We start from the raw sequence: 21428 nt of genomic DNA, 5'->3' as shown, positions 1-21428 counted from the left end.
GAACACACCGGTACGAACGCACCGGGAGATCCCCCCTAGGTTCCAGATTGCGGCTCGACGACAGGCGGAGGAGCGACTTGCGGTCCGTAAACGGCGGACGGACGGCAGGCGGATATGGTACAGACGTTTGACAGCGGGCAATACGTCGAGGAGCTACCCGGGAACCGCTTAAGTATGCTGTCAATGAATGTAGATTAATTGGTGACAATATATACAGAAATGTAATCATAGTAGAATTGAAAATGGCAGTTACACATTGTGCTTTCCTACTCATGGCTACGTTATGTTAAAACATGCGAACGTGGAATATCACTGGTATTATGTCTAGTGTCGCCCATCTAAGTGATATCTTGACAGAAGATGGTATTGACATCCGTGGAATATCAGAATATTGGCTAACCTTGAACAATTTACATTTCATGGATTCAATCTCATGTGACTTATTATTATTATTATTATAAACACTATACAATATGTGAAAATACCCCCTTACACAAACGACACTTTGGTAGAGATGGAGTATCTATTTTATGGCATAAACGTCTGGACAATTTCGTTGTACCTTTAAATATTGATGATGATATAATTTTAGGAATTCGATTGCAAATTATGCCAGGAAATGTTTATTATACATATCGGAAGCATTTAAGATGCGTTCTACTTTATTAATGAATCTATAATTATAAGCCTTGATTCACATATTTATCTCAAGCAGGAGTATACTTTGTTGACATTTGTAACTATGTGTTACCATTTATGTTTATGTATACAATGTTATTCTGTTTTAATGTAAGAGATTGATCAATTGAATATCATTTGTTCCAACCTATACTAGTATATAAAAAGCAAACTATATTGGTTGTATTGTATTGTATACTATTATAGTTTGATAGATTTGTGTTTTACTATTCCAGTTCCTCCTTAAACATAGATTGATTATAACATTGATTTAATAGTTCACAATACCTTGTATAAGTGTAATGTATTTATATATGTATACAACAGACAAAGAAACTGTATAGTTTACGTTTAATAAATTATGTTCTGTTCTGTTCTTAATAACCATGTTTGCACTAGACTGCCAATATCGCTATTTAAGTCATAACTCTTAAATGCGTGTGAATTACTCACACGCTCACCAAACCTGCACCATGCACGTCAATTTCATCATGCACGTCAATTTTATTTCGAGTTTATGTCATTCACTTGAAATAAAATATAATGTACTATACCGACTTGATTTCTTATATTATTCAAAATCATTATAAAAGTAATTTTTAACAATAGTTTGTTTGTTGTTGTTTTTCTTTTTCAAAAAAACACATCAAGTACCAAACTTTACTTAGTAAAATGAGTACACAACAAAACATACAACTTAAAAAAAATTCAAAATATTTGCATTTCATTTTCTTGGTCAGCCTTTTTTCAAGCTGATCAGCCTATTTCTATATGGTCAGCCTTCTGGTCAGCCTGTACTGCCCGTAAAAAGTTCTACAAATACGAAACAACACATACAAGCATTGTTGAATAGAGAAGAAACATTTCCATGTTTTTATACACTATATAACACATCTATGAGGTGGGTGGTAAACGAGAACACACGCATGCAAGCAGGCGACTATCAATTCCAACAAGCACAAACATAACAAGGCTAGAGTTTATGGAGAGGAAGAAGAGTGTTTTGTGGTATATTATTACAGATATAGATATGGTAGTGTGTTATATGTGCATCCATCTTGATTCGATTTTTTAATAGTTAAGATATGCATTAAAATGGTTGAGTATTCCTGTGTTTCATATTGAAATGCAAGTTTCAATAAAATTATCATAAAGTTAATAACTTCTTTGCATTTATGCTTAAATTCGCCAAAGAAAGCTGCACGTCTCGTAAAACCAATACCAATACCATTTTATTTCCAAAAGTTGCTTAGCTTACGCCATGAGTCCTTAGTTATTGAGCATTCTCAATTCTATTTTTCATTCATTGAAGTATATTTCTGTCAAAATATGGCATTCAAAAACCAGCGGACTTATTGAATAAAACAACAACTTATTAAATTAAATAACATGGGCGTGTATATATTTATGATTGTTTCAAATTTATATCTGTCGAACACATACAGCTACTTGTGTTTTTCTTTCGGCATGTTTTTTGCTTAGGTGTGACGACTTTTACTTTTTCAATTAACATTATTTTACAGTGATAGGTGTTATATCAAAATAACATGATAAATATTATATATGACCACTCTAGGTGCCATTCAATGTAGGGCCCGCGGCATTTGGGGATCAAAATTACTCGTTTGGCGAATACCCCACAAAACGGTGGGAATAAAACTCCTCCTTTGGCCTCAAAAATATGTTTCAGTCACACTGGTGGATGTGACGGGGTCAAGCCATAATGCAGCCATAGGGCTCGGGCAGACCAACAACAACAAGCCGGGACCTCGGTGTAAATGACTGTCAGTGATCCCCATTCGGAACTCCTAGGCCATTTTTGTTGTTTTCGATAAAATGGCCGAGGAGCTCCGAATGAGTGATCCCCCCCATCCGTGTATAGTACACAACTTCTGTGTATTGATCTTAATCTTCATTGCTTTGCGCTGTCTATCAGGTCTTAAATCTCACGGAGTATCCTACTGTGCATTTCTGGAGGTTTTATTATAGAATTGGACAAAACATCTTGTCTTTTAGTTTTTGTTGTTTTTTGTTCAAATAATAATAATAATAATAATAATAATAATAATAATAATAATTAATAATAATAATAATAATAATAAATGTGACCATGCATTTAAGATGGATTAAAATATATATGTTATATTACTATTAAAACAATTTTCATGCTTAATTTATTGTTTATTATTTATTTCCATTCGGTTTTATTAATAAATACATTAGCTATGCATGTTGGTAACTTAATTGTACATATATTAGTGAGACATTGAAATTATCTACTCTAAAAGTGTCAGCCTAATATAAATGGCCCTTTGCAAATAAACAAATACACAGGAAATTGGCCCCCTTCTGTGACACCATGCAGTGCAATTTAAACAAGGGATGTACAGTAGGGGATTATCATGCCAAACATTCCTGAAACTATAAATGAATCAATATATATTTTATAATTACATTCTAAATTTTAAGGACGAATTAAACGCATTGCGTTAACGTTAAACGAACTGAAATCGCCTTATACTTACTCCAGGAGGAATCATGAAAAATGATCAGGAAAGAAATAAACAAAATCGCATGTAATATAAATTAAAAACATCCCGAATTTAAAATGATTCCTAAATCGAGATTTGGGTCCCGGCAGTCCCGGGCCCTGGCATATGTCTCAAAGAAGGAGCTCTTTAAATGGAGATTTTGCTGGATTGACTGCGTGTGCATTTTTTGGCTTTGTTTCAGAAAGCGATTTTACAATTGGTCCGCTACAACTTGTATGCTTTTAACTTAACCGTTCTCCCCTAACCATAAATAGCTTAAAATAATAACCAGGGACGAAAATATGAGCCATTGTGAAACTAGGCAAGTACAGTTGAAGCAGTTTTCGGACAGTCGCGATTTTCGTCTAATTTTGCAAATAGCATCAGGTCAGCCCAGTTGTCGATCGGACCTGTTTCGAGGCCATCGCCATTAATAATGGCGTTCACATTGTCGTTATACTAATTTTTTTTATTATTTTAATTTTTTATGTTATAAAAGGAATGATAATATTACCGTATTATAAGCCTATTTAAATACTTTCTTTAGATTTTTTTAGGAATCTATCATGAAATAAATTCATGATGGACAATAAGAAATATATTTCATGTTAGACAATAAGAAGTAAATTTCATGACAGAAAATAAGAAATATGTTTCATTATAGACAATATTTCATGATTGACAATTAGTCTAAAATAATAGACATGCAGTTATACGGGATTCTTCCAATCCCTAATGCTAAACGTGTATGTGCAAATACCAGGAGTGTTTGAAAAATATTGAAATTTTATTAAGTGAAGTATTTTATGGTTGAAATTGATCATAAAGGTTAATATTCATATTTTACCATGTAAGTGAAAAGTTATTTTGCACAAAACAAGCATTTAATGCATTAAAACACATTATTTACCTTTCCAATAAAATGAAAGTTGACTGACACAGACAACAATTATGCCAAGCAGAACAACTCAACCCAATCGAATAACTCGGCCACCCCCGACAAGCTTCAAGATAGACCTTGTAAATACAATCGTAACAACTCGGCCATGGCTTAAATGTTCCGATTGTTTTAAAATTGTGCAGGTGCCCTTCATGTATATATCGTTATGCTTTGACTGAATGAAATGAAGAAAACCCGTCAAACTCATCATTATTTGTTGGATATTTATTTTTTGTGCACGGAACTGTTAAAAAATAAGTATCAAATTCTCACTTCCCACATTTGTAAACAACAGACTGGCCAAAGGTTTTCCTTCAATAACTTTTTTATTCCGTAACCTAAACGCATGAAATAAAAAGCCTAGTGAGGCATGGTAATTGTAGAGCCGAATGTGCGTCATGATATTTTTGAAATATATACTTTATACCACTTACCAGGCGAAAACAGGTTCCAAAAATCCTATTTCGTCATGGTTTCGCTGCCATCTTGCATATCAAGCTCCAAAACCTCACTTAAACCCTTCAAGATTCGGAATACGTGTACCCCCCTGACAATACCCTTCATTCAATGGACTTAATATTTCACACAGTTGTTCAGGCCCATCACATAATGAGATTAGATACTCCATATTATCCTTAATACAAGTTATGGCCCCTGATTGACTTAGGTTGAAGTTTTAGGGCAGGTTAAAGTTTTAGGGTAAGTTGGGATTTAAATGAAAAACTTCTATACCCTTCATTCAATGCACTTATTACTTCGCATAATTAATGACAACCATCTTACAATAAGGTCACACAACTCCATTTTAACCCTAAATACAAATTATGGCCCTTGATTTTTTTATGTTTTGTTTTTTTATATTTTTATTTTAATTTCTTTTGACAGGCACATTTTTATATTCTTAACCACATTTTCATAAAGGGAAAACAAGTTATTTGAATGACTTGCGTCATTGTTCGGGCTGGCTGGTAGGAGGGCAGCATCAAAGTCACCTTACGAAGACTTTATGGAGACCTTTTATGGGAATGCGTTTGAGGCCCGTAGGATCAAGGTCAAGGTTACTATTAATAGAAAAAGGGTTGGTATTGAATAACTTAAGTAAGGATCTACATATTGTTACCAAACTTGGTATATAGGAAGAGTTTATAGAGACCTTTCCTGAGATTGTGTTTTGGGCCCCGACAGTTATGGTCTAGGTCAAGGTCACTGTTGCTAAAAAAATAGGTATATGGTTAGTACTGAATGACTCAAGTAAGGGTTGACATAGTGTGACCAAACTTGGTATATAGGATTATGCAGAGCTTTCATTGGATTGCCTTTTGGCCCCCAAGGGTCAAGGTCACTGTTACTAAAAATAAATTACTGTTTAAGTTGTGGTTGACATACTGTGACCAAACTTGATATGTAGGAAGAGATTATGGAGGACTTCCATGGGATTGTGTTTGGTGCATAATAGAAGAAAGCAGTTGAAACTGAATCTCTTCTGCCAATCATTAAAAACCCAGTCTTGTCACATCGCGATTCTGGGTCACTTTTTAATTTGATTGTTTTATTGCTTTTGACAGGCACATATTACATCCTTATTGTATTCACTTCTAAGTCAAAGTGGCGTAGTCGAGCGCGGTTAAGTTTATTTTTTCCACCTATATAAACAAGTGCATCATTAAAGAGTTTTAAAACTACAAATACTACATTTTAATGTTTATGATAATGTGGACAAGTGTCATAGTTGTTTACAATTATAGCAAAATTAAACTTAGATAAACAACTAAAATAGGAAATATTTCAAAAACAAACCAGGAATTGTCAGCTTATTGCATAACATCAAATATTGGAAATGTTATGATCCAAATCATAGTCCATGTTCACCTGATCTAATGATAGTTAAATTCAATGGGAGGAGACTGGTGCATTAGCGCATGAATACGAGTTTGATTGACATTGCCCATGAGCGCATGTATACACATATGGCTGACTCTGTTGACTCCTGGATGTAAACGCATGACCTCTATTTCAAAAGGGTCATTATAATTTTGCAAGTTCAAATAAATATTTGTAAACAATAACTGAGATGTTTTTAAAAGTATATAAAGGTAAGCATTATGGGTGTTGAATTTCCATTGGAAATACCACCTAGTAAATATTAAAGGTGTTTATTCATACTGCCAATCACAAATGTATTTTTCCACTGTGACGTACTATGGCACCTGGCCAAGAATGAAAAACCCAGGATTCCCCAAAACCATTGATGCGTAAATCAGCCAATAGATTATGTCAGTTCACTTTTGCCATAAATAAATGATAAATGATAAATAATGTCCAGCATGATTCCAGTCGTGAAATAGGTCAGGTAAACAAACTATCTTTTGGCAAATTTGCAAGTGTCTGGATGACCCGGCTAGATTAAGTATTGGAAATTAACATGTATCATATGTCGGCTGTCTGGGCTGTGTTTTTGATAATTTAGTGTTAGTATTTGCTTGGGCAAAAATTCCCCTACCTTAACTAACAAATGTACATGTCCATCAGTCAATCTGTACGTCACACTTCGTTTCAGCTCAATAACTTGAGAACAATAAGACAAAGGAACTTGAATCATGGTACGAAGGTTGGTCATGACCAGTACATTACCCAGGTCAAAGGTCAAGGTTGAGGTGACTTTGAAAAGAAAACAACGTTTTTCGCTCAATAACTGAACATCCTTTGCGTCAAGCAACTGCATACTTGGTATGCAGGTTGGGCATGACCAGTACATAACCCCTATTGATTTTTAGATCAGTAGGTCAAATATCAAGGTTGTGATGACTGAAAGGTGAAAAAATGGTTTCTTATTCAAAAATCAATACATACACATGTATAACAAACTTCTATTTTAAGTGATAAACCTTTAACTACTTACTAGATAATGCATTTTTGGAAAATATTAATTACTGATAACAAGATTGTAACTGTGTATTTAATAGCTGAAAATGCAAAATTATTAAATGATTGGTGAATGCTAAAAGATTTACTATGATCTACTAAAGTCTCATGAGGTAGAAATGCTGTGTTTTATGCACCGTTCTTTCAAATGAAAATAGGTATCCTTCATTAAAACCATTGTTTTCGACTTTTATTCATCCTTTTTGGAATAATAAAACAATAGTATTAATTGTGGTAAATCTTGTGTGGGAGTAAGAGTGCATCTTTAAGAATGCTTAACAACTTGGTAAGCCAGTTGGTTATGACTAGTTGATGACCCCTATTGATTTTGGTATCAGTAGGTCAAAGGTCAAGGTTACTGTATAGGTTGCAGTGACCTTTAGGTAAAAGAACCGTTTTGGCTCAATAACTAAAGAACTCTTGGGCCCAGAAACTTGGTTAGCTAGTTGGTCTTGAATTGTAGATAACTCCTATTGATTTTAAGGTCAATAGGTCAATGTCACAGTCACATCTGTGTCACACTTTTTTCCCCTCAATCACTAAAGAAGGCTTGGACCAAGGAACTTCATACTTGGTATGCAGATTGGTCATGACCTGCAGATGACCCCTATGTTTGTTCGTCTCCAGTCCAAAAGTACAAATTTTATGTCCATCATTGATTATTTCTCACCTATGATGACACAATGGGGGAGACAAAGGTGTTTTTTTTTAAAAAGAAATCTTGAGTTAAACGCTTGATTTATTTCAGTCAAGTTGCAGTTATACCGATGTGATGGTAATTGGAAGCTGCAGAAGGTATTAAAATGGATACTGATGACTTTTTGAAGACGATTGTTATCAATTCCAACTTTGATTTAAAAGAAACACTATCTAAACTTGTTTCTGCCACAGAAAGTAGATTGAAAGCTGGGTTCCAACAGGCAGACATAAATTTATACATTCATGAATTAGCAACAATCAATCAAGTTTTGATTTCTGGTGAAGGGTTTTTTAATAAAGAGAACAAGAATTACCTGATAACAACTTCTGACCGAATAATAGGGAACATTTGTGAGCCACTAGTGCAGTCTGTCCTTCCCTCAACTGACTCCGGCACAAACCTGCAGGTTCTCCTTGGTGTTCTTGGCCAGCTGTATTCACAATGTGCTCTGGTAGATGAGGAGACACTGAAGAATGCTTTGTGCAGATTAGAAGGACATATTAACATCTTCCTGAATGAGAAACTTTCAAAGTCAAACTTTGAAAGTGACAAGGGTTTGGTAGACTTCCGTACAGTCATTGAGGTTCTGAAGTATATCGTAAGTGCAGTCTGTAAGAGACCTGACTTCAAGTGGACCAAGGAGCAGAATGAAAAACTAGATGCCCTGTTTGAAAAACTAGTGACATCATTGGACATTCTAACTGTGAATGTGATAGGTACCCTGTGTATTCCTGTTTTGTTGAAGATTTTGAAAATAAATGAAATATCATACACTGAAAATGTAAGGAAAGTGTGGTCACAAATTCTGCTATTTTCTACTTCCTCTGTTGAAGATAAAAGGAAACCATTCATTCTGCTTTGTGGATTTGCCAATCAATTCTTCCCAGTAGATGGAAATGTATGCAACTTGGATATACGTCGAGACACTCAATTTTGGACAATTTTACAGGCAGGTCTTCATAGTAAGGATTCATTGAACAGAAAAAGGGCATTATACTTGTTGAAGCGTATTGTTGACATCTGTGAGAGAGATGGGGCTGATGTCAGCAGTGAGGGTGACAGTGGTTCCGGTCAACATGTGGGGCATAGTGAGGGGAGACATCCTGTGTTCTGGTGGGAGAGGGGGCAGAGCAAAGCACTGTCCAAGGTCTGGGAGGACTTCATCCTGCTGGCAGAGGTCCTGGAGGAAAAACAGGTACCCTTGCCATAAAGCTATATTGTCTATAGAAACATGTCAGGTTTGTTCTTCTTTTTGGGAAGGGGTCTGGGGCCTTTGAGCAGGCAAACATTTTGCAATGCAAATACAAATCACACCATCCGTTCGGTTTTCCATTTCCAAGATGTTACTTTGTCATGGACAAAGGGGTTTATAAATAAATGGCACATGTATTCGGTACATTAAGGTGACAAACATGTGTTGCCTGCATGACCCACGACCCTAATCAAAATCAAAAGTTCAAGGTCACACTTGGGAGTTTTATCATTATGGAATGCCTTATATATATGCGCACATATAGAAATCAGTACAATTGGTTGTGTCCAATCTGTAACTTTGTCATGCACAGTGAGTGAGATTAAAACAAAAATGGCACAAGGTACATGTGTTTGCAATGGGTCCCGTGCAAGACCCATGACCCTATCTCAAAGTTCATGGTCACACTTTTTTATCATTATGGAATTCTGCATATATTCACATAGAGTACAGTTGTTTGTGCCAGGGCTGTAACTGTTGTGCAGGGATTTTTTGAAAAATTACTTGGCACATGTTTGGTACTTAAGGTGATATATCACATGCAAGACCAACGTCCCCACCTCAAAGGTCAAGGCCACACTTAAAGGGTAATCATTATGGAATTCTGCATGTATCCTCATAGTGAATAGTTGGTCGTGTCCTTGCTGTTACTTTGCCATGCACTGAAGAATTTTAAAATTAATTGGCACATGTGTTTGGTACATAAAGACGACATGTCATGTGCAAGACCCACTTCCCTACCTCAGTTGTCAAGGTTACTCTTACAAATCGATCATTATAGGGTGCTGTATATATATAATATGCTTTTACAGTAAAGTTGGTCCTGTCTTGGCTTTGTTATGAACAGAGGGATTTTAAAGTTACTTGGCAGATGTGTTTTGTACATGAAGGTGATGTGTTGGGTGCAAGACAAACAACCTTGCTTTAATGTTAAAGTTAAAATTAGAGTGTACCGGTAATCACTTTTGAATGCTTCATATGCATTGGACATCAACCATTATGAGGCCAGCCTTTAAGCTTATAGTTCAAATTTTACAACCATGTGTATTTGAGTTACTTCCCCTGACATAAAGGTCAAAGGCTGATGTACTTGTTAAACGGACTCCTGTTTAAAAGGTAAAGCATCTCTGGCTCAGTGTTGCAGTAGGTTATATAGTCACTTGTCAAAAAAACCATAATGTCTGTCGAAAGCTGTGTCCCAATAAGGTTACACACTTCTCATATACTAGCCATAATGTCCGCGGAAAGCTGTGTCCAAATAAGGTTTCACACTTCTCATATAGCCATAATGTCCGCAGAAAGCTGTTTCCCAATAAGGTTACACACTTCTCATATATAGCCATAATGTCTGTCAAAAGCTGTGTCCCAATAAGGTTACACACTTTTCATATAGCAATAATGTCCATGGAAAGCTGTGTCCAAATCAGGTTACACACTTGTCATATAGCCATGATGTCTGTCGAAAGTTGTGTCCCAATAAGGTTACACACTTGTCATATAGCCATAATGTCCATGGAAAGCTGTGTCCCAATAAGGTTACACACTTCTTATATAGCCATAATGTCCATGGAAAGCTGTGTCCCAAAAAGGTTACACACTTGTCATATAGCCATAATGTCCATGGAAAGTTACACACGTGTCATATAGCCATAATGTCCATGGAAAGCTGTGTTGCAATAAGGTTATATAATCTCTCGTCAAATATCCATGATGTCTTTGAGAAGCTGTGTCACAATAAAGTTATATACAAATGTATAGTCACTTGTCAAGTAACCATGTTGTCCATGGAAAGCTGTGTTGCAATAAGGTTATATAATCTCTCGTCAAATATCCATGATGTCTCTGGGAAGCTGTGTCACAATAAAGTTATATACAAATGTATAGTCACTTGTCAAGTAACCATGTTGTCCATGGAAAGCTGTGTTGCAATAAGGTTGTATACAAATTTATAGTTACTTGTCAAATACCCGGTAGCCATAATGTCCATGAAATGCTGTCTTGCAGTAAGGTTATATAGTCTCTTAATAGTCTAATGTATATTTGTATAATAATTGACTGAAATTTGTAATCCATTCTTGCATCATAAATTGGTTTATCACTTTTGTTTAAAGGTATTTCATGTTTATTATCATATGCAGGTACACATTTAAAATCTTAATAAATCATAAATTGTACATGAAAATCAGGACTTCATGACATGCTTATGAACAAAGATGTAGCAAATTATTTCTTCTTTGATATTTTTGATTATCAATGATTTGATATGATTTAATTGTTTAATATATTCATGTTTACACACATTGCTTGTATGTTTTCTTCCAGGTTCATGTGATCAAGCCACTTTTGCCTCGCATGGACACCTTACTGAAAGCCTGTACACTGCCAAAAGAAACTGGTAGCACTTATTTAAACTTTTTTTGTAACATTTATGAAACAGTTGTATTTCAAGTTACTGGTTTGTTTTTTCCCAATTTCTTTCAAATATGAGGTAAAATTAAGCTGCAAGATGCCCATGTATTATAAACATGATGAACGTGTATAATGCATTGCAAGACTGTCATGTACCGGTATTAGTCCCTTTAAGCTATAGTTATTTGTCATTTGGTATTGATTTTGTACTGTACTATTGTTACTATAGGGCGTGCACTACTGCACACATCATGGTTGAAGGTGGTGCTGTTACGCTGCTCGCTCCATGAGAGTCTACAGGTGATACGCTGGGGGGCAAACACCGCCCTCGCTCTGGATGTCAGGCACTGTCCCGTCATTGAACAGGGCTTTCTCAAGGTAATAACTGTCCATGTAGCCATTTAAGTTAAAAGGGCTTCTTTTGTTTGTAGTGTTCAGGTAAACTGCATTTACATGACATGTATTATCAACAGTAATGTGTTCAATATGAAATTTATTGTGTACAGTTTTTCCTTTAAACTGCATTTTATTTGAAAATACTTGTATACTTAATTGAAAAATCTACCTGCTGCTGGTGTGTTTTTTATGGAACTAGTTTTGTCAGGGAACAATGGGTTATGGTAGTCAGTTTGAGACTTCAATCATTGACATTATCTGATAAATTTTCATTAATCAAAATGACGATTTGTGTTCAAAACTCTGATGATGCATGGTCTCATGTATGTTTGTGTGTACACAGCCATTGTTTTGGGTCACTTGCTCTGCAGGGCCAGCGAATCCTACTCGCCCTGCAGATAAATTCTCGACCTACATTTTCAACAAAATTTTGGAACAAAATCAGGTTGCACTGATCACACATTTAGTAGCTAGTTTTGCAGCCATTTAAATTTACTTTCAAAGACGATAAACTTATATATGCTCAATTATTGTAACAGTATTCTTTTACATAGTCCTGGCCACTAACTGCTACACGATTTATTTATGAAGAAATCAAGAACCAGATCGTCTGTTACAGGCTTAAAAAAAAACATAGGATTAAAAACATTTTAATAATTAATTTGAAAGAAATAACAGATTTTAAAAATTACTAATTTGTCATATATTTTCTTGAATTCCATGAAGATTTATCTACAACATTCAAAATACAATTGATTAAACAGTCTTCATTTGACCATGTGCATTCAATGTAAAACTATACTAAATTCTTGCCCATTATGAGGTCACACTTCCAGTTTACATCCAGCATTTTAATTATAATTTTTATCACATTTCGTTTATAGAAAATGAATAAGATTAATATTTGAATCTGGAGAATCTTATTCGATCAGGCTTTTCCAATACCTGACCATGTTGTATGGTCTCATGTATGCTTGTGTGTACACATCCATCTCTACCTTTACCAGTACCTGACCATGCCGTATGGTCCCATGTATGCTTGTGTATACACAGCCATCTCTCCCTTTACCAGTACCTGACCATGCTGTATGGTCTCATGTATGCTTGTGTGTACACATCCATGTCTCCCTTTACCAGTACCTGACCATGCTGTATGGTCTCATGTATGCTTGTGTGTACACAGCCATGTCTCCCTTTACCAGTACCTGACCATGCTGTATGGTCTCATGTATGCTTGTGTGTACACATCCATCTCTCCCTTTGCCAGTACCTGACCATGCTGTATGGTCTCATGTATGCTTGTGTGTACACAGCCATGTCTCCCTTTACCAGTACCTGACCACGCTGTATGGTCTCATGTATGCTTGTGTGTACACATCCATGTCTCCCTTTACCTGCACCTGACCATGCTGTATGGTCTCATGTATGCTTGTGAGTACACATCCATGTCTCCCTTTACCAGTACCTGACCATGTTGTATGGTCTCAAGTATGCTTGTGTGTACACAGCCATGTCTCCCTTTACCAGTACCTGACCATACTGTATGGTCCCATGTATGTTTGTGTCTACACATCCATCTCTCCCTTTACCAGTACCTGACCATGCTGTATGGTCCCATGTATGCTTGTGTGTACACATCCATCTCTCCCTTTACCAGTACCTGACCATGCTGTATGGTCCCATGTATGCTTGTGTGTACACAGCCATGTCTCCCTTTACCAGTACCTGACCATGCTGTATGGTCCCATGTATGCTTGTGTCTACACATCCATTTCTCCATTTACCAGTACCTGACCATACTGTATGGTCCCATGTATGCTTGTGTGTACACATCCATCTCTCCCTTTACCAGTACCTGACCTTGCTGTATGATCCCATGTATGATTGTGTCTACACATCCATCTCTCCCTTTACCAGTACCTGACCATGCTGTATGGTCCCATGTATGCTTGTATGTACACATCCATCTCTCCCTTTACCAGTACCTGACCATGCTGTATGGTCTCATGTATGCTTGTGTGTACACATCCATCTCTCCCGTTACCAGTACCTGACCATGCTGTATGGTCTCATGTATGCTTGTGTCTACACATCCATCTCTCCCTCTACCAGTACCTGACCATGCTGTATGGTCCCATGTATGCTTGTGTCTACACATCCATTTCTCCATTTACCAGTACCTGACCATACTGTATGGTCCCATGTATGCTTGTGTGTACACATCCATCTCTCCCTTTACCAGTACCTGACCATGCTGTATGGTCCCATGTATGCTTGTGTGTACACAGCCATGTCTCCCTCTACCAGTACCTGACCATGCTGTATGGTCCCATGTATGCTTGTGTGTACACATCCATCTCTCCCTTACCAGTACCTGACCATGCTGTATAGTCCCATGTATGCTTGTGTCTACACATCCATCTCTCCCTTTACCAGTACCTGACGATGCTGTATGGTCCCATGTATGCTTGTGTCAACACATCCATCTCTCCCGTTACCAGTACCTGACCATGCTGTATGGTCTCATGTATGCTTGTATGTACACATCCATCTCTACCAGTACCTGACCATGCTGTATGGTCTCATGTATGCTTGTGTGTACACATCCATCTCTACCAGTACCTGACCATGCTGTATGGTCTCATGTATGCTTGTGTGTACACATCCATCTCTCGCTTTACCAGTACCTGACCATGATGTATGGTCCCATGTATGCTTGTGTGTACACATCCATCTCTCCTTTTCCCAGTACCTGACCATGATGTATGGTCCCATGTATGCTTGTGTGTACACATCCATCTCTCCCTTTGCCAGTACCTGACCATGCTGTATGGTCTCATGTATGCTTGTATGTACACATCCATCTCTACCAGTACCTGACCATGCTGTATGATCTCATGTATGCTTGTGTTTACACATCCATCTTTACCAGTACCTGACCATGCTGTATGGTCTCATGTATGCTTGTGTGTACACATCCATCTCTCCCTTTACCAGTACCTGACCATGATGTATGGTCCCATGTATGCTTGTGTGTACACATCCATCTCTCCCTTTACCAGAACCTGACCATGCTGTATGGTCTCATGTATGCTTGTGTATACACATCCATCTCTCCCTTTACCAGTACCTGACCATGCTGCATGGTCTCATGTGTGCTTGTGTGTACACATCCATCTCTCCCTTTACCAGTACCTGACCATGCTGCATGGTTTCGTGTACACAGCCTTCTCTCCCTTTACCAGAACCTGACCATGCTGTATGGTAACATGTATTATTGTGTGTACACATCCATCTCTCCCTTTACCAGCACCTGACCATGCTGCATGGTCTCACGTATGCTTGTGTATACACATCCATCTCTCCCTTTACCAGTACCTGACCATGCTGCATGGTCTCACGTATGCTTGTGTGTACACATCCATCTCTCCCTTTACCTGTACCTCACCATGCTGCATGGTCTCATGTACACAGCCATCTCTCCCTTTACCAGTACCTGACCATGCTGTTTGGTCTCGTGTATGCTTGTGTGTACACATCCATCTCTCCTTTTACCAGACCCTGACCATGCTGTATGGTCTCATGTATGATTGTGTGTACACATCCATCTCTCCCTTACCAGTATCTGACCGTGCTGCATGGTCTCATGTATGCTTGTGTGTACACATTCATCTCTCCCTTTACCAGTACATGACCATGCTGCATTGTCTCATGTGTGCTTGTGTGTACACATCCATCTCTCCCTTTACCAGTACCTGACCATGCTGTATGGTCTCATGTATGCTTGTGTGTACACAGCCATGTCTCCCTTTACCAGTACCTGACCAAGCTGTATGGTCTCATGTATGCTTGTGTGTACACATTCATGTCTCCCTTTACCAGCACCTGACCATGCTGTATGGTCTCATGTATGCTTGTGAGTACACATCCATGTCTCCCTTTACCAGTACCTGACCATGCTGTATGGTCTCATGTATGCTTGTGTGTACACAGCCATGTCTCCCTTTACCAGTACCTGTCCATGCTGCATGGTCTCATGTATGCTTGTGTGTACACATCCATCTCTCCTTTTACGAGTACCTGACCATGCTGTATGGTCTCATGTATGCTTGTGTGTACACATTCATCTCTCCCTTACCAGTACCCGACCATGCTGTATGGTCTCATGTATGCTTATGTCTACACAGCCATGTCTCCCTTTACCAGTACCTGACCATGCTGTATGGTCTCATGTATGCTTGTGTGTACACAGCCATCTCTCCCTTATCAGTTTCTTACAATGATGTATGGCCTCAAAGACATTTATGCTTGTCTGATTACACATGCATCGCTTCCTTTCCAGTACCTGTCCGGGGAAATGCTGCTTTCTCTCCGGGAACCCAAGCTCTATGTCAGGTAGGCTGTACATTACATAGCTACTCAACAACCATTCTGAAAAATTGGAAAACTGGATAACTCTGGCTTCAGTTATTTTCATTCTTATTTTTTGTCTGGGGCATAACATAAAAGTATTTGAGGTATTGAATTCAAAATTCATATACTGATATCATTGAAGTGAAGGGCAGTGTATTGGAACCATAACTCTGGCAACAGTATTTTTTTTTAGTAAAATGCCCTTTGTTGATTTTCATGCTTATATTTGGTTCTTTGTATAACTTGAAAAGTCCTTGAGGTATTGTCTTTCAACTTCATAAATAGATAGATCTCATTGATAAGCAGTGCAATGCTCAGGAACCATTACTCTGGGTGCAGTTCTTTTTGAGTAATTGCCCTTTGTTGATTTTCATAGTGTTTTTTTTCTTGAGCATAAACTTGAAGTCTTTAAGGCATTGACTTAACTTCCGCCCCTTTGGACCTACTTTCATATTTTTGAAGCTACAGCAAAGAAATTTGAACCATGTGCACGATTTTGAAAACACATCAATGTTGTGCTTGGATGACCTTGACTGTGACTTTATGACCTCCTCCCTTATTTTTGAAGCTACAGCAATGAAATTTGGACTATGTGTACAGTTTTGAAAACAAATATAAATTTTGTCCTAGGATGACCTTGACTGTGACCTTTTGAACTACTTTCTTACTTGAATAGGTGAACAGTTAACAAATATCAAGCTTAGATATTTGGTGGGTAGCTTTGTCTAACGGTCCTCTACCAAGATCGCCCCTGGGTTAATAATTGGCCACAAAAGTCACCTGTGTTATGTAGGGATATATATAAAGAAATTTTCTTGTCTTAAACCAAAAGGCCTAGATCTAAGATTTTTGATATGTAAAATTGTCTAGTCACAGGTAACAAAGGTTTGAAAGTTCACTCAGGTGAGCGATTCAGGGCCTTCATGGCCCACTTGTTTATTTTCTATTCATGTCAAACTTTATTTACAGAAAGATCTGATTGTGCAGAAGTGCAATGCACATGAACCATTGCTCTTGCTGCTGTATTTTTTAGCTCTACTGGCCAAAGGCCAGAAGAGCTTATGCGATGGTAATGTGTACGTAGAATGTGCACCCGTGTGTCTGTGCATTCATGCGTCCATGCGTCTGTAAACAATTGCTTGTGAACACGATACAGCCTTCAGTTTTGATTGTATCTCGATGAAACTTGTACAGTATTTAGATATCCATTTGAGCTTGGTTCCTTTTCGAAAACCAGCCAGATCCGCCCTTGCATGAGTAGATTATGGGCCTTGATAGTATAAAAAAAATGCTATTGTGTAAACAATTGCTTGTGAACACGATACAGTCTTCAGTTTTGATTGTATCTCAATGAAACTTGAACAGTATTTAGATATCCATTAGAGCTCGTTCTCTTTCGAAAACCAACCAGATCCGCTGAAAGTATAAAAAAATGCTTTTTTTAGCTAAGTCTATTTTTAGCCAAGTCTACATGATGGAAGTCTATTTTTAGCCAAGTTTACATGTAAAATCAGAATTGCTTGTGAATGTTTGTTCAAATTATGCCCCTGGGGTCATTACTGGCCACCCCCCACTCCCACCCCTACCCCGGTTCACAGGTTTGGTATACTTAAATTGGGAAATGTTAAAAACCTTTTTGTCTGAAACAGCTATGCAGATCCTTGCTATTTTTGAACAAGTCTTAATTTAGTGGTCCACTACCATGGTTGTTTAAATCATGCCCCTTTGGTCAAAACTGGCACTGCCCCGGGGGTCACAATTTTCCTAGAGACTTATTTAAGAAATATTTTCAAAATCTTCTTGTTGCAAACCACAAGGCCCATACCTTTGATATTTGTTGTGGAGCATCATATGATGTCCGTCTAGCAAAACATTTGAAATTATGCCCCTTGGGCAAAAGCTGGCCCCACCCCTTTTGACTTACTTTTTAATTTCTAAAGCTACAGCAATGAAATTTTGACCATGTGTACAGTTTTGCAAACGAGCATCAATGTTGTCCTCAGATGTCCTTGACTTTGACCTTTTGGCCAAATTTTTTTTTTAAAGCTACAGAAATGAAATTTTAATCAAGAGTACAGTTTTTAAAGCAAATATTTTTTACCCTCAAATTACCTTTACGTGGCACATATTAAAATAGTTCATGCAACTAATCTGCTTACAACACTTTCTGTCCTCATATGTTGAACGTGCAGCGTTTTCAGCTAACCCAAACACAAAACATGAACTATATATTTGTTTCCTAATACTCATACGTACATGCTCTGGATGACAATGACCACAAGAGCCATGCCAGTAAAGCATAGACCCTGTTGGGCCTCTTGTTGAGTTTTTGCCCTTTGTTATTGTAAGGCGAAGTAAATACTGTTCATAATGGCAGTCTGTGACTGCTCTTGTTGAAAATGTATAGTTATCCTAGCCATAATCTTGGAATGTTCTAATGGGTTTGAAATGAAACTTGAAATACAGATATATGGCAGTAACAGGAAGGGCTGTACCCAAGAAAAATAATCCTACCTCGCATATTTATTTAGTTATCTACCCAATTGGCTGCAGACCTATTGACTAAGTGATTCCATTTTTAGCTCCACTGGCCGAAGGCCATGGAGCTTATGTCGTCATAGATTGTTCGTCGTGCGTGCGTGCGTGCGTGTGTAAACTTTTACTTTAAACGACATCTCCTCTGAAACTGATAAGCGGATTTTGACAAAACTTCACAGGAATGTTCCTTTGGTGGTCCTTTACCAAAATTGCTCAAATGGTTCCGGTCCATTGCACAATATGGCCGCCAGAGCTAAAAATAGCAAAATCTTTAAACGACATCTCCTCTGAAACGGTTCGGCAGATTTTGATGAAACTTGACAGTAATGTTCCTTGGGTGGTCCTTTATTAAAATTGCTCAAATGGTTCTGGTCCATTGCACAATATGGCCGCCACAGCTAAAAATAGCAAAATCTTTAAACGACATCTCCTCTGAAACGGATAGGCAGATTTTGATGAAACTTGACAGAATTGTTCCTTGGGTGGTCCTTAACCAAAATTGCGCAAATGGTTCCGGTCTGCTGCACAACATGGCAAAAAAATAGAAAAACCTTTAAAGAACATCTTCTCAGAAACCGATGATCAGATTTTGATGAAACTTAACAGAAATGTTCCTTGGATGGTCCTTTATCAAATTTGCTTAAATGGTTTCGTTCCACTGCACAAGATGGCCCCCAGAGGGTAAAAATAGAAAAACCTTTAAACGACTTCTCCTCAAAAACCGATGATCGTATTGCAATGAAACTTGACAGAAATGTTACTTGGGTAGTCCTTAACCAAAATAGCCCAAACAGTTCTGGTCTGCTGCACAACATGGGCACCAGAGCTAAGAATAGAAAAAAACGTTAAACTACATCTTCTCAGAAACCGATTATCAGATTTTGATGAAACTTTACATAAATGTTCATCGGGATGCCCTTTAACCAAAATTGCCCAAATGGTTCCGGTCCGCTGCACAACATGGCTGCGAGAGTTAAAAATAGAAAAACCTTTAAGGACTTCTCGTCCGCAGTCTTCACGAAAATACCTATTTCAATTGAGCAGCTTGCAGTTTGAGTAAACATTTCTTTATTATGATGCTCATGCAGTGATAGGGAGTGACATCCTTCTGTTGGGAATAGTGCTCCTTGTTTTTCAGAACCTATGGGTACTATGTAAAAACAAAAGGCATCTTGCTTGAATAGACTGTAATAATATCAACATGGTTAGAAAAGAAATGCCATGCTTTAATAGCTTTGATTACATTTTACTACTGAATTACCTCCCTTTAATAGAAAAAAAAATAATGTCTTAATTTTTCACGTATAGCATCTTTAAATAATTTTTAAACAATAATAATTTATGAGTAAACATATAAGCATAAAGTTCTCACAAAAAGATCAATTTAAAAACCTTACATTTATACATAGGAAAGTATATATAGACTGAACATTAATTTTCGTTTAAGTGACATTCTGAAAGTTTATGAAACAGCTATTTTTAGTAACTTAAATGGCCGAAAAGTGTAAGTGAAACACCAAGTCGATTCTATCTCGTCAGCTCTTGTTCAGGTTAGATATTTGCTTCATAATCTATTCAGATTAAATGTTAACCGATGATCAGATTTTGATGAAACTTGACAGAAATGTTCCTTGGGTGGTCATTAACCAAAATTTGTTAAATGGTTCCAGTCCACTGCACACCATGGCTGCCAGAGCTAAAAAATTAAAAAAAACTTTATACGACTTGTCGTCGAAACCGATGACCTTTTTTCGATAAAACTTGACAGAAATGTTGTTTGGTGCTCCTTTACTCAAATTGCCCAAATCATTTCGGTCCACTGCACAACATGGCAGCCAGAGCTATTAAAGTAAAAAAATTTTTTTAAATAACTTCTCCTCAAAAATTGATGATTGTATTTCTATGAAACTTGACGAAAATGTTCGTTAGGTGGTCTTTGCTTGAACCTTTTGGCCAGTGGAGCACAGGCACTGATGTGCCTCTTGTTGTGTATATTCAGGGAGGTTGGGTCTGGCACAGGGTCAATGCCGCAGATAGCTGAGAGACTCGTCACTTTCTTTCAGGGATGCTGGCATGCTCTACCATCCTCTCACAGAGGTAAACGTCAACCGTTTATTACTATAGTTTACCCTTTAGAGTGACTTTATATATCAATCTGTCTGATTTAAAACACTATTCATTTCTGCACTAGCAGTCTAGTACACTGACATTTTATTTTTTTGTGATTGTTGATAAAAAGTTAATAAAAACAACTTCTTTCTTTTACAGTATATTATTGGTTTTCTTTGGTACATTTCTGTTACATTCATAATTTGGACAACATGATATTCAATGTTACAAAATAAAAGAATGCGTTATTAATGTAAATGTTACATGAGTATATATAATCAGAATGACTGTGCAAGTAACACAATATATAGATTCTAGGATCCTTAAAGATATGAAAAACATTGACTGAGGTAATGACTTTAAACAACAAAATACTGCTAAGACAGTCTTTTCAACAATTCTGAAAACAAAAAAAGATAAATTAGCACATTTTTCATGCATTATGTAGCAATGAAGAAAGGTTACGCAGTAACCTAGACACGGTTGCTATGGCAAACCTGTAGCACTGATTTAAGTCATTCGCTGCGTGTAGAACATTCC

General features: G+C 37.3%; 1 protein-coding gene across 1 annotated transcript in view; it reads left to right on the top strand.

Annotated features, from left to right (window-relative positions):
* Positions 1–3376: 3376 nt before the first annotated feature.
* The window catches only part of LOC128209486 (probable methyltransferase TARBP1), a 49087-nt gene continuing 31035 nt past the window's right edge, over positions 3377–21428 (top strand). The window contains exons 1-6 of the mRNA XM_052913533.1: positions 3377–3531; positions 7820–8966; positions 11346–11418; positions 11662–11810; positions 16171–16223; positions 20779–20876. Coding sequence (XP_052769493.1) covers positions 7875–8966; positions 11346–11418; positions 11662–11810; positions 16171–16223; positions 20779–20876 — 1465 coding nt within the window. The 5' untranslated portion in view covers positions 3377–3531; positions 7820–7874. The remainder of the gene's footprint in view (positions 3532–7819; positions 8967–11345; positions 11419–11661; positions 11811–16170; positions 16224–20778; positions 20877–21428) is intronic.

Source organism: Mya arenaria, chromosome 11 (genome assembly GCF_026914265.1).
Source record: "Mya arenaria isolate MELC-2E11 chromosome 11, ASM2691426v1".
NCBI lineage: Eukaryota > Metazoa > Mollusca > Bivalvia > Myida > Myidae > Mya > Mya arenaria.
The sequence above is the reverse complement of the archived record's forward strand: the minus strand, read 5'-3'. Positions and strand labels throughout refer to the sequence as shown.